The sequence below is a fragment of the Antechinus flavipes genome, chromosome 3, assembly GCF_016432865.1.
Source record: "Antechinus flavipes isolate AdamAnt ecotype Samford, QLD, Australia chromosome 3, AdamAnt_v2, whole genome shotgun sequence".
NCBI lineage: Eukaryota > Metazoa > Chordata > Mammalia > Dasyuromorphia > Dasyuridae > Antechinus > Antechinus flavipes.
Genome location: NC_067400.1, coordinates 586,546,435 through 586,557,331, shown reverse-complemented (window position 1 = coordinate 586,557,331; position 10,897 = coordinate 586,546,435). Strand labels below are relative to the sequence as shown.

The 10,897-nt window shown below is 53.3% G+C and overlaps 1 protein-coding gene across 1 annotated transcript; it reads right to left on the bottom strand.

The window, feature by feature from the left end:
• Nucleotides 1–1,190: 1,190 nt before the first annotated feature.
• On the bottom strand, nucleotides 1,191–9,920 carry TAS1R2 (taste 1 receptor member 2). The gene is made up of 6 exons (XM_051990837.1): nucleotides 9,670–9,920; nucleotides 8,314–8,614; nucleotides 7,238–8,011; nucleotides 4,867–5,079; nucleotides 4,163–4,283; nucleotides 1,191–2,119 (listed from the first exon to the last, which is right to left on the bottom strand). Exons 1-6 carry the CDS (start codon nucleotides 9,918–9,920, stop codon nucleotides 1,191–1,193), a joined length of 2,589 nt encoding a protein of 862 aa, XP_051846797.1.
• Between the last annotated feature and the right edge of the window lie 977 nt (nucleotides 9,921–10,897).

Below are 10,897 nucleotides of genomic sequence, written 5' to 3'. Positions count from 1 at the left end.
TAAAACGTGGAGGTTGGATTAGGTTCCTTTTAGCTCTAGGGCCTATGAGCCCTGACTAGATCATTTAAAGAACCCTCCAGTTTGGTTAACTATAAAGTGTCACCGCCCACCCCCATCACCAGCCGGCAGTTTGGCCAGCCCCATTTAATGAAAGTCCCAAAGAGCCCAGGGTCCTCAAAGTTCAAAGTTCATCTCCTTATGAGAATGGCACTTTGCTCTACGTCACTGATGGACCATGGATCTTCTCTAGGGCATCCACGGCCAACCAGTTTCCACTTGAAGACCTCCAGTGATAGGGGACTCACTAGCGCCAAAATTAGCCCATATTTGGACTCTTCCTCCGAGACTAATTGGGAGAAAGGGAGTGTTAGTGCACAAGAGGATGGTTTTGATGAAATTTGAATAGGGAAAAGGAGGTTTAAGAGTTAAAGGAGGGGCAACTAGGAGGCGCAGTGGATAGAGCGCCAGCCCGGAAGTCAGGAGGACCTGAGTTTAAATGTGACCTCAAACACTTAACACTTCCTGGCTGTGTGACCCTGGGCAAGTCACTTGACCCCAATTGCCTCAGCAAAAAAAAAAAAAAAAAAAAATGCTTCCTATCTTAAGGGGGGGATGGGGGGTGGGGGGGAACGGAGGGGAGGGAGAAAAATTGGAACTCAAATTTTTATATAAAAAATAAATATGTAGGGGCAGCTAGGGGGCGCAGTAGATAGAGCGCCAGCCCGGAAGTCAGACACTTCACACTTCCTGGCTGTGTGATCCTGGGCTTCACTTTACCCCAATTACCTCAGGAAAAAAAAAAATTTAAAGCGTTAAAGGAAGATGAGGTCATTCCTAACCCTCCGGGAAAGGTCCGGGAGCACACAAGCCTGCGCAGAGCACGCCCCGGCGTTAAGGGCTTCCTGCCCCCCTGGCCCGTCCCTCTGGTCCCGCCCCCGGTTCCATCCCTCTGGCCCTGCCCCCCGGCCCGTCCCTCTGGCCCCGTCCCCCGGCCCATCCCTCTGGCCCCGCCCTCTGCCCCCATCCCTCTGGCCCCGCCCCCTGTCCCATCCCTCTGGCCCCGCCCTGGCCCCGCCCCCTGCCCCATCCCTCTGGCCCCGCCCCTGCCCCGTCCCTCTGGTCCCGCCCCCGGCCCACCCCCTCTGGCCCCGCCCCCTGTCCCGTCCCTCTGGCCCCGCCCCCCCGCCAGCCTACTCCTTCCTCATGGTGTAGCCCTGGATCACGCTGTTGAAGTAGGCCGCCGTGTTGCGCTCGGGGTAGAAGAGGATCATGTAGCACTTGGGCCCGAAGTAGCCCACGCTGACGCCCAGCAGGTTGACCACGGTGACGGCCATGTCGAAGATGGTGACCAGGACGCCCTGGTAGACGGACATGAAGGTGCAGAGGAAGACGGAGGAGACGAAGTAGAAGGTCATGCTGAGCGTGATGAACTTGGCCTCGTTGTAGTTGGTGGGCAGCTCCTTGCCCATGTAGGAGAAGCCGAAGCCCAGGACGGAGAGCACCAGGTCCAGGCTGGTGTTGAGCAGCAGGGCCCGGCCGTAGTGGCCGTTGCAGTTGAGCATCATGACGCGGGCGTCGTCGGGGTCGTAGCGCACCGTGAGGCTGGTGGGCGTGAGCAGGACGTTGGCCGTGACGATGGCCGCCTTGAGCAGCGCGAGCAGCCCCACCGACACGTAGGGCCCGCGGTAGCGCACCCAGCAGCTGTAGGCGCGCGGCAGCCGGCGCGCCATCTTGAAGACGCAGACGATCTGGAAGGAGCGCACCGTGATGCAGGCCATGCAGACCGTGAAGCACAGGTTGAAGAGCACCTGGCGGCAGAGGCAGGTGGGCACCGAGGGCCGGCCCACGTACACGGGCACCGCGCCGTAGGCCACCAGCAGCGGCGTCAGCATGAGGAAGCACATGCGGCCCCCCGCCGAGCGCACCACGGGCGTCTGGAAGTGCGCGCAGAAGATGGCCAGCGCGCCCAGCGTGCCCAGGAAGCCGAGGCCCGCCAGCAGCGCCACCAAGATGGTGGCCGGCTCCCGCCACTCCAGGAAGCGCAGGTGCCTCCGGAAGCAGTGCGTGTCCCCCTCCTCGGACCACTCGTTCTGGGGGCAGGACTGGCATTCATAGTCATCTGCAGGGAGCAGGTTGGGGCGAGAGAAGAGTGAGTGCCTTGTCCCAAAGTTGGCCCCTGCCCGTGGGGTGGGCGGTGCCCGACCACGCCCTCACAAATCCCCCTTCTACCGGGGCCCCCACTTCTGCTTCTGCCCCTGCAGCTCCTCGCGGCCCACCTGGCCAGCTGCCGTCCTGCTGCTCTCCCCAGGGCTCACCCTCCGGGTCTGTTACACACACACACATTCATGCAAACGCATGGGAATACATGCGTGCTCAGCATTGCACACGCATGCAAACATAATTGTACAATGCACACACTGTCACACATACACATGTGAGAATACGTGTGTGCAATCACACTGCAAACACATGCACAAAAGCCTGAACACTTATGTAATCACACACGTGCACACGCATAAACACATGCACACCAAAATGCATGTGCACAATATACACATGCACACACTCATGCACACATGAGAATGTATGTATTACACAAGGATACACGTGTGCTCACTCATGCAAACACATGGAGATGCCTCATGCTCACATCTGTGCACACAGAAGCACACATTCATACATTCATGTTTCATGCAACCACACATATATGTACATGAGAACACATGCATAATCACACACATGCACATGTAAACACGTGCACACATAAGATACTATGCCCACGCTCATGCACACATGGGTTAGCTCATGCAAACATGTACACATACACAATGCACCCCCATGCAAACACACTGAGAAAACCTGTATATTCACACATGTGCTCACTCATGTACACGCGTCCTCCCCCCGCCCCCAATCTCTGTTCCTCTTGCTTCCTTTTGCTTTTCCATCCTTCCAAGCCAAGCTTCCATTCTGCCTCCTCTGGGAATACTTTCTGGGCTTTCTAAAACCCACCATGAGCTCCCCTTTCCCTGATTTCCCCAAGGACTCACTGTCTATACTGATTAAGCATGGCGGCCATAGTGTACAGTGGAAAGAGGACTGAGCCTGGTGTCAGGAGAACTGGGCCCAGTTCCTTGGACAGTCACTCACCATTGGTCCTTTTGACCCCTGGCCTTCAGTTTTCTTGTCTGTAAAATGGGGCTGATACTACCTGTACTACCTACTTCTTAGGGCTGTTGTGAAGAAAGTATCAGGGAAACCACACGGGATTGTAGAAAGGGGAGGCTCTTCTTCATAAACGATAATTCTTTGAGTCTCAGAATTTTCCACGTAAAATGGGGCTAGCCTCTGCCCAGCTGACAGTCACATTATAACCTACTTCATCTAGTTATGACAAGGCTCCCATGGGCCCGCAGATAGGAAAGGGGCTGGATAACAAAAATGATAAGTATTTTTTATCATATCATGATCTCTGAACCCTTTCTTCCTCTGTAGAGTGGGCACAATAATGCTTTGGCTCCCTAGCTCTCAGGGTGGCTTTGTAGAAAGTTTCTAGGAAACTAAGAAGTGTCAGGTGACTGTTGTCTTCACTGAGAGGGGTCTGGGGGCCAGCTGGAGGAGGAGTTTGGACAAATTCCCACTGGCCTCTGGGCTGATTTCCATTGCATAACGCTCCCCATTTTAATGACGTGAAAGCTGGAGCAGGAAAAGTAGAAGTGCAGGAGAAGAAGAAATGGGGGCCTGGAAACTGTCCTAGTGATCGCGGTCTGGGGAAAGCACTTGGGACATAGCTCTCCTGCTCCTGCACTGATTCCGGCCTTCTGGGCTGTGGATGCTCTCAGATAGGCAATAGGACGCCAGCCCACCTTCCCCTCGCCATCCCCCAGCCTGTCAGAGGCAGCTGGGAGGGCTGAGACTGGTGCTTTCATCCACAACTTCAGGAGGCTTCCTCCTATGGCTCCATGTGCCCGCAGGTAAAACCCAGCTTCAGGCTCATCCCATCCCTGCACCCTCCTACCAATGCAGCTGAGAGGGGCCCGCCCTTGGGGCTCTGGTCTGAGGGCCTGGCTCACTGTGCCCTGCCTGGGTGTGGCCCGCTGGGCTAGCCTGGCCATCTGGAGCAGGAGCCTCTGGGATGGTGGGGGCAGCAACAGGCTCCTACCTGATTGGTTGAGGTAGGTCCCAGCAGGACAGTTGATACACTCAAAGCAGCAAATGTGCAGCCCCATGGGCTTCTTCCGCTGACCCTGCTGACAGCTGTTGGAGCAGACAGAGAAGGGAGCCTGAAAGAAGGAGAGCCGGGGTCCTGAGCCACCCTGCTGGAGTTCTCCTCTTCCACCCTTCCTACACTGAGTGGAGACCTTCATCACCTGGACTACTGTGAGGCTCTGATTTCTCTGTCCCCAGTCTCTCCCTTCCTCAACCCAGCCATCTTTCACATATTTATAATCATCCCACTATACATCTCTGACCATGTCACTTCCTGCTCAAATACTGTCTATAGCTCCCTATTGTCAATATGTTGAGCACCTGTACAATCCCTCTTTGCTAGCCTTTATTTAATACTCTATCTCTTCATGAGCTCTACACTCCAGCCAAACCGAACCATTAGCTTTTCCCCAATCTCAGCCTGCCCTAGCCCCCTACCCAAGCCTCCATCTCTCAACTTCCTTGTCCCTGAAGGTCGTGTCTGTCCCCCATAGATTGCCTCTTTTAGAATGTACAATGGAACCTGGGCAAAATCTTCCAGTTTTCTCTCTTAACAAAAAGCAGGGTTCTGACTAGATTATCCCCAAAGCCCCTCTCACTTGTCTGTGGGCCAGGTCCCCAGGCACCCTCACACGTCCAGTCTCCCCCAGAGCTGACCGAGTTGTTGGGGGTGTTCCAAGAGATGTTGGTAGCCACGTTGGACAAGTTCTGCTGGGCTGGATTGTAGAAGGCGATTCTTTCAAAAGGATTGTGACCCTCATCCCATTGCCACTGAATGATCTCCAAGCCCATGGGTGGATCCCCATTCTTGTCAAAGTAGATCCTGTGGCCCAATAGGGTGAAGTTCACCTTCCGAATCTCCTGAAGCAACTAGGCCGGGGAAAAGCCAAGAGCAAGAATGGGCCAGTGAGCACAAGGAAGGATAGCCCAGTGCTCTGTCCCATCCCCATGTCCCAGGGTCTGGATCAGTCGGTCAAAAAGCATTTATTCAGCACTTATTTATGTGCCAGATATTCAAAGAAAGCTGAAGAGACTATACCTTCCCCCACGGAGATCCTAATAAAATAATACTATATAATAATAAACACACACTATTACAGTAAAAAGAACATTGGGTTGGGGGTCAGAGGTTTCAAAGAGAAGGGACATCATGGCCCTGCTCCTTCAAGGATAGGAGGCTCCAGGAATGTATCTTTAAATCCAACACAAGAGAATATCCTAACTATATGAGGACACTAGAAGGAGTTACCAAAGAATAAAAGGGACACGTGTAATTTTGGATGCTCCCTTCTCTTGACCTCAGTTTCCCCATCTGCAGGTCAGCCCTACTTGGTTTGCCCACCCTCCTCTTCTTCTGTTGCCAAACAAATATTCCAAAATACAACTCTGATGTCCCTTCCACTCTACTAAAAAAAAAAAAAAAATTTCCAAATGCATCTACTTTCCTTAGCTTGGCACTGAAGGCCCTTCCCAATCTGGTCCACCTACCTTTCCAGGCTTATTTATAGTTCTCTACTCACCTACCCCCCTAGTCCACTCACATTGATAACGGTCCCTTGTGTGTGGCTGCCCATCTCCTAATTTAGCATCTCTGCACCATGTGGAGTTCCATGTCTGGGGTGAATCACATTTCCTCCTCATCTCTGTCTCATTCCCAACTTTTCCTGATTCCCTCCATTACTATCCCCTCCCTTCTAAAATTATTTTGTGTCGTTCATTCATTTTACATCTCCAACTCTCCAAGTCCCCGTTTGGGGTTTTCTGGGCAAAGCTACTAGAGTGTTTGCCATTTCCTTCCCTAGCTCATTTTATGGTTGAGGAAACTGAGGAAAACCAGATCACTTACCCATGATCACAAAGCCAGCCAGTGAGGTCAGATTGGAATTCAGGCCCCAGGGCAGGTTCAAGAAAGCAGCCATGGTAGCAGAGGCCACAATCCCTCAAAGGCAACGGAGCCAATAAGCTAGATTTGTTGCTGCCTGATTCTGATGATAATCCTGGGTGCTTTTATTAGCCCTACTTCACAACCTACTGTTTTGTGTTTCATTTATGATTTCTTGAAATAGAGCTTTGGACAAACCAGGCTCTGAGAAAGTCCTTTGGGATTCAAGTGGAGCTTCTTGAGCCTCTTAAACCCAAACCCCTGGCTCTCAGCCATTGGCCAACAGTAGGCCCCAGGCCAAGCTTCACCCGCTCACTGTTCAGGTTGGGATGGCTTTGAATGAGTGTGAATAGCGATTGTTTCTACTCTGGACAAAGGGTCTTCTCCTCCTGGACTGATTTTTTTTTTGTTTCTGAGTAAGCAAACTAGGCCGTGTTTTTACCCAGACTGGAATCTCTGAATGAATATCGCCTCAAAGAAGCAGAGACCTGTGAAAGTCATCAGCTTAGAAAGGCCCAGGCCCCCCTGCACTCAGAGCCATCTCTGGTCATCCTGATCTATACTTTACCACTGGACGCAGATGGCTCTGAAGGGGAAAGTGAAGCTGGTGACTGCACAGCCCCTCCCACCCCCACTCGCATCCAAGTCAAGACATCACCCTCCCGATGTCATTGGTCCCCTCTGAGGAGGAAGGACGAACTACAGGGGCTACTACAACAATTTTACAGAGAGGGAAACTGAGGAAGAAAAAGGCTAAATGATTTTCCTGGGGTCACCCGGTTAGTAAGCGTCTAAATCAGGATTCAGATTCAGGTTTTCTGGCCTCCAAATCCGACACTCCATCCCCTGCACAGCCCTGTGGGTCAGACTTATTGCTACCAGAGATAATAGTTCACATTTGTAGGAAACTTTGAGGTGGGCGGGACAATTTCCTTATATGTAAGGTACCGTAAAGGTAAATGCTGATATTTCCCCTGTTTTGTAAATGAGGAAACCGAGGCTACAAGAGAGGGAGTGACTTTCCCAGCATCACAGGACTAGAGACGCGGGTCCCTGAGACAGGATTTGGGCTCAGCCTTCCCCACGGGTAGCCCCCCTCGCTGCCGGGAAGGTGCGTCCGTCCCTGCCCTCCGAGAGCCGGCTCACCTTCCAGGGGTACACCGTGTCCTTGGCGCAGCTGGTAGCGTTGCAGCCGAGCAGGCGGTGCAGAGCGTGGGCCACGGTGTAGACGGCCGAGTAGACGTTGTAGGCCACGCGGTCCCCAGAGCGGGTGAGGATGGCGCTGTAGGACTGCAGGGTGTCCGGGCAGGTGTCACACTCCTGGTTGCAGGTGGGCCCCGAGCGCTTCTTGTCCGTCGCCGGCCTCCCCGCGGGGGTCCGCCGCACCCTGAAGTCGCTGAAGCCCGGGATGGGGATGTTCTGGGTGCTGATGCCCAGGAAGGTCCCGATTTGCTGGATGCGGGAGATGCCGTGGATGACGGGGTCGATGGACCAGGACTCGGAGGCGATCCACACGTAGCCCGCGACGTTCTGGGAGATGGCCTCCTCGAAGAAGTCATAGAGCGCCAGATCCAGGGACAGCACCACCACCACCTTGGCGGAGCTGTTCTGGATCTTGTCCACTATGGTCTGCAGCCTCCTCTTCTCCGAGGGCAGCAGCGTCTGGTTGCCCAGGGGGACAGGGAGGGACTCCTGGAAGGCCACGCAGATTTTCTGCCCCTCCAGCTTCTCGTTGAAGAGCTGGCTGTTCTCCCGGCCGTAGTCGTCGCTGCTCGCGATGACGATCACCCAGTTCCAGCCGAAGTGGGTTATGAGCTGGATCATGGCCTTGATCTGGTGCTCCCCACTGGGGATGGTGCGGAATAGAGCCGGGAACCGGCTGTTGTCCCGAAACTCGTCGCTGATGGCGCTGTAGGTGATCTGCGAGGGCGAAGAAGAGCTGCCCTCATCGTCCCTGACGGGAGCAGTGAGAGCAGCCGAGAAGCAGGAGGGGAAACCTGGAGGTCTCCGGCTCAACCCTCCCGATTTACAGGCCCAGGGATGTTCAGGGACCAAGCAACGCAGCTCAAGCCTCAGACTTTTACAGATGAGGAAACCGAGGCTCAGAAGGGTTAACTGGTTTCCCAGGGTCCTAAAGCTAGTAGGCGTCTGAGGTCGGATCGGAAGTCAGGCCTTCCTGAGTCAGGTCCAATGTCGCGGTCCTAGGGAGAAAGCCCGCTCACCTGCGGAAGGAGGAAGAGGGAGAGGAGGTTGCTGACGGTGATGACAGACTCGGAGGTGTCAGGGCCGATGACGGCCACCACCCGGGGCTCGTAGCTGCTGTAGTCCTGCTGGATGGGCAGGTTGAAGTTCTCCTTGGCCAGGAAGTAGAGGACAGGCTGGATGTTGTTCGTGACGTAACACACGTCCACAATCTCGTAGCCCAGCGAGACCCCGGGCAGCAGGCGGCTGTCGTTATTAATCTCTTCCACGGCGAAGCGCATGGCCTGCATCAGATTGTAGCCCAGCACCTTGACGTCGTAGCTGAGGGCAGGGGCAGCCGCGGGGATGCGGGGAGACAGACAGAGAAGAGACAAAGAGGAGACAAGACAGAAAGATAAAGAGAGACCCAGAAAGAGAGGAGATGGATGATAGAGACAGGCAGAGAGACGGGAACAAAAAGACAAAGAGACAGAAGGAAAAAGAAAGAGGGAGAAAGATAAACAGAGAGAGAGGGAAGAGACAAAAAGAAAAGCAGGAAGAGGAGAAGGAGGAGGAGGGAAGGAGGAGGAAAAGGAGAAGGAAAAGAAGAAAAGAAAAGAAGAAAGGAGGAGGAGGAGACATACAGAAAGAAGACAAAGACAGAGACAGAAAGACAAGCAGAGAGAAAAAAGAGAGACAGAGAAAAAGAAACAGAAAGAAAAAGAGAGAGAAAAGAAGAACAACAAGGAGGAGGAAGACAGAGACAGAGAGAGGGAAAAAGAGACAAAGACAGAGAGAAAAGAGAAAGATTGAAAAAAAGAGAGCGGTTGAGAGAAAGAAGTTGGATCAACCCATTCTTACTTTCTATTGTAAAATGAATACAGTACTCAGAGCACCAGCTATCGGAGGAATTCTGGCTTTTTTTTTAAATCAAATCCATACTCCCCACTAAGACCCCCATCCTTATTTTCCTTGTTCTCATCCCCATCCTCACTTCCACCATCCCCATCCCTGGCCCCATCTCCACCTTCACGTCAACACTGAACTCCACTTTTATTATTACTATCAGCACTCTGACCATCGAGGACTCTCACCCTTCTTCCCATCACCATCTCCTCCTTCATGATCCCCATTTTCACCATCAGCATCACTCTCACCACTTTGCTCCCACTTTTTGCCAGTTCTGTCCCCCTCACTGCTACCACAACCAGCACTTCCAGGCCTCTCTCCCTCACATTCCCATTACCACCATTGTCACTTTCACAGCAGTCACTCACCATCATCAGGACACCCCAGTGATCAATCGCCATCATCCACATTCCCATCAGCTCTCTCCTGATGCTTCTGGTGCCCATCCCCACCACTGTTACCTCTGCCCCCCCCTCACATGCACTCACTCTTTGCACCGGGGCACCTGCATATAATTGAGATGAGATATGCCCTTGACGTTGGCATGGAGGGTGAACAATCCCCCCAGGAGGTAGTCCCCAGCCAGATGGAAATCAGAACTGTCCCGGACCTCCACAGGCATCACCAGGAGGAGAGGGAGCATCCAGGAGACAGTGGTCCCCATGGGTCTGTCCTGTTCTTCCTCGCCACCTTCTGTACCTAAACGGGGTCCAGGTGCCTCTGACTGGGACGGCCCCATCCTCTCTTTATTTGAACAGCCTCTAAGAAGTGGCATTTACATAGTCATGGAAGAAAGAGAATAAGCGGGTGGGGCCTGGACAAGAAAGGGGAACTAGTCTGGGATGGGAAAGCAAGGAACTTCCCAAGACCCGGAGTCATGGACATGATTGTGCTGAGGATGAAGGGGTCAGTGCCAGGAAGGGAGGGGGAAACTAATCTGTCTTTGAGAATGTATATGCTTCTGGGAGAGAGATAAAGAGAACAAGAGATGAATTCTGACTGGGATGTTTTCTTTATTCTATAGAATCTCAGGGGCTGGAAGAGAGAATGTCAGAGCTGGGCAAGCCCTTCTTACGACCCAGGATGGCAGAGCCGAGAAGCCCCTTAGAGCCAGGATGTCAGAGCCCCTTAGAACTTAGAATATGGGCCCTTAGAATAGAAAAAAAAAAAAAAACTAGGCTAGGGCCTTAAAGATCATTTAATCCAATTTCCTCAGTGACAGGGGTGAGGTTCAGGGAGGACAAATGATTTTCCCAACATCTCCAGGCAAGGCCCACTTATTCTGGAGAAGAATGTCCTCTGTGAGAAGAGACTTGCACACTTCCCAAGTCTTCCCTGAATGAGCCCCAGGTTCAAAAGGAATCAGTCTGGACAGCCAAAGCGGGAGATAATTCTCTTTTCCTCTTCCCCCATTGGAGGGGGACACAGGGCCTGCGGTCTCGCTCTCCATATCCCGGCACCCAGCAGAAGTCCTTCTACATCCAGCAGGAGCCTAAGAAATGCTTGTTCACTGCAAGTGGAATCTCAGAGGTGGCCAGGCTGAGAACGCTGCAGCTTGTCTGTCTCCAAACACTGATCACCTCCCTCCAGCCTCCAGCAGCCAGCGGAAGACCCTCAGTCTGGGGGAGGTGAGGAAGGGCCCGTGACTGCAGCCGTCGCCCTGATCACGGGCCAGCAGAAGCATGTTTCTGGGCAGCTGTGGGTCTGATGCCCATG

Excerpts from the sequence above, each read along its gene's own strand:
- TAS1R2 (XM_051990837.1), bottom strand. The coding sequence starts at position 9,920 with ATGGGGCCGTCCCAGTCAGAGGCACCTGGACCCCGTTTAGGTACAGAA. Across the intron at positions 8,012-8,313 it reads CCCTCTTCCTCCTTCCGCAG|ATCACCTACAGCGCCATCAG; the intron begins GTGAGCGGGCTT and ends TCGCCCTCGCAG. Across the intron at positions 5,080-7,237 it reads ACACGGTGTACCCCTGGAAG|TTGCTTCAGGAGATTCGGAA; the intron begins GTGAGCCGGCTC and ends TCCCCGGCCTAG.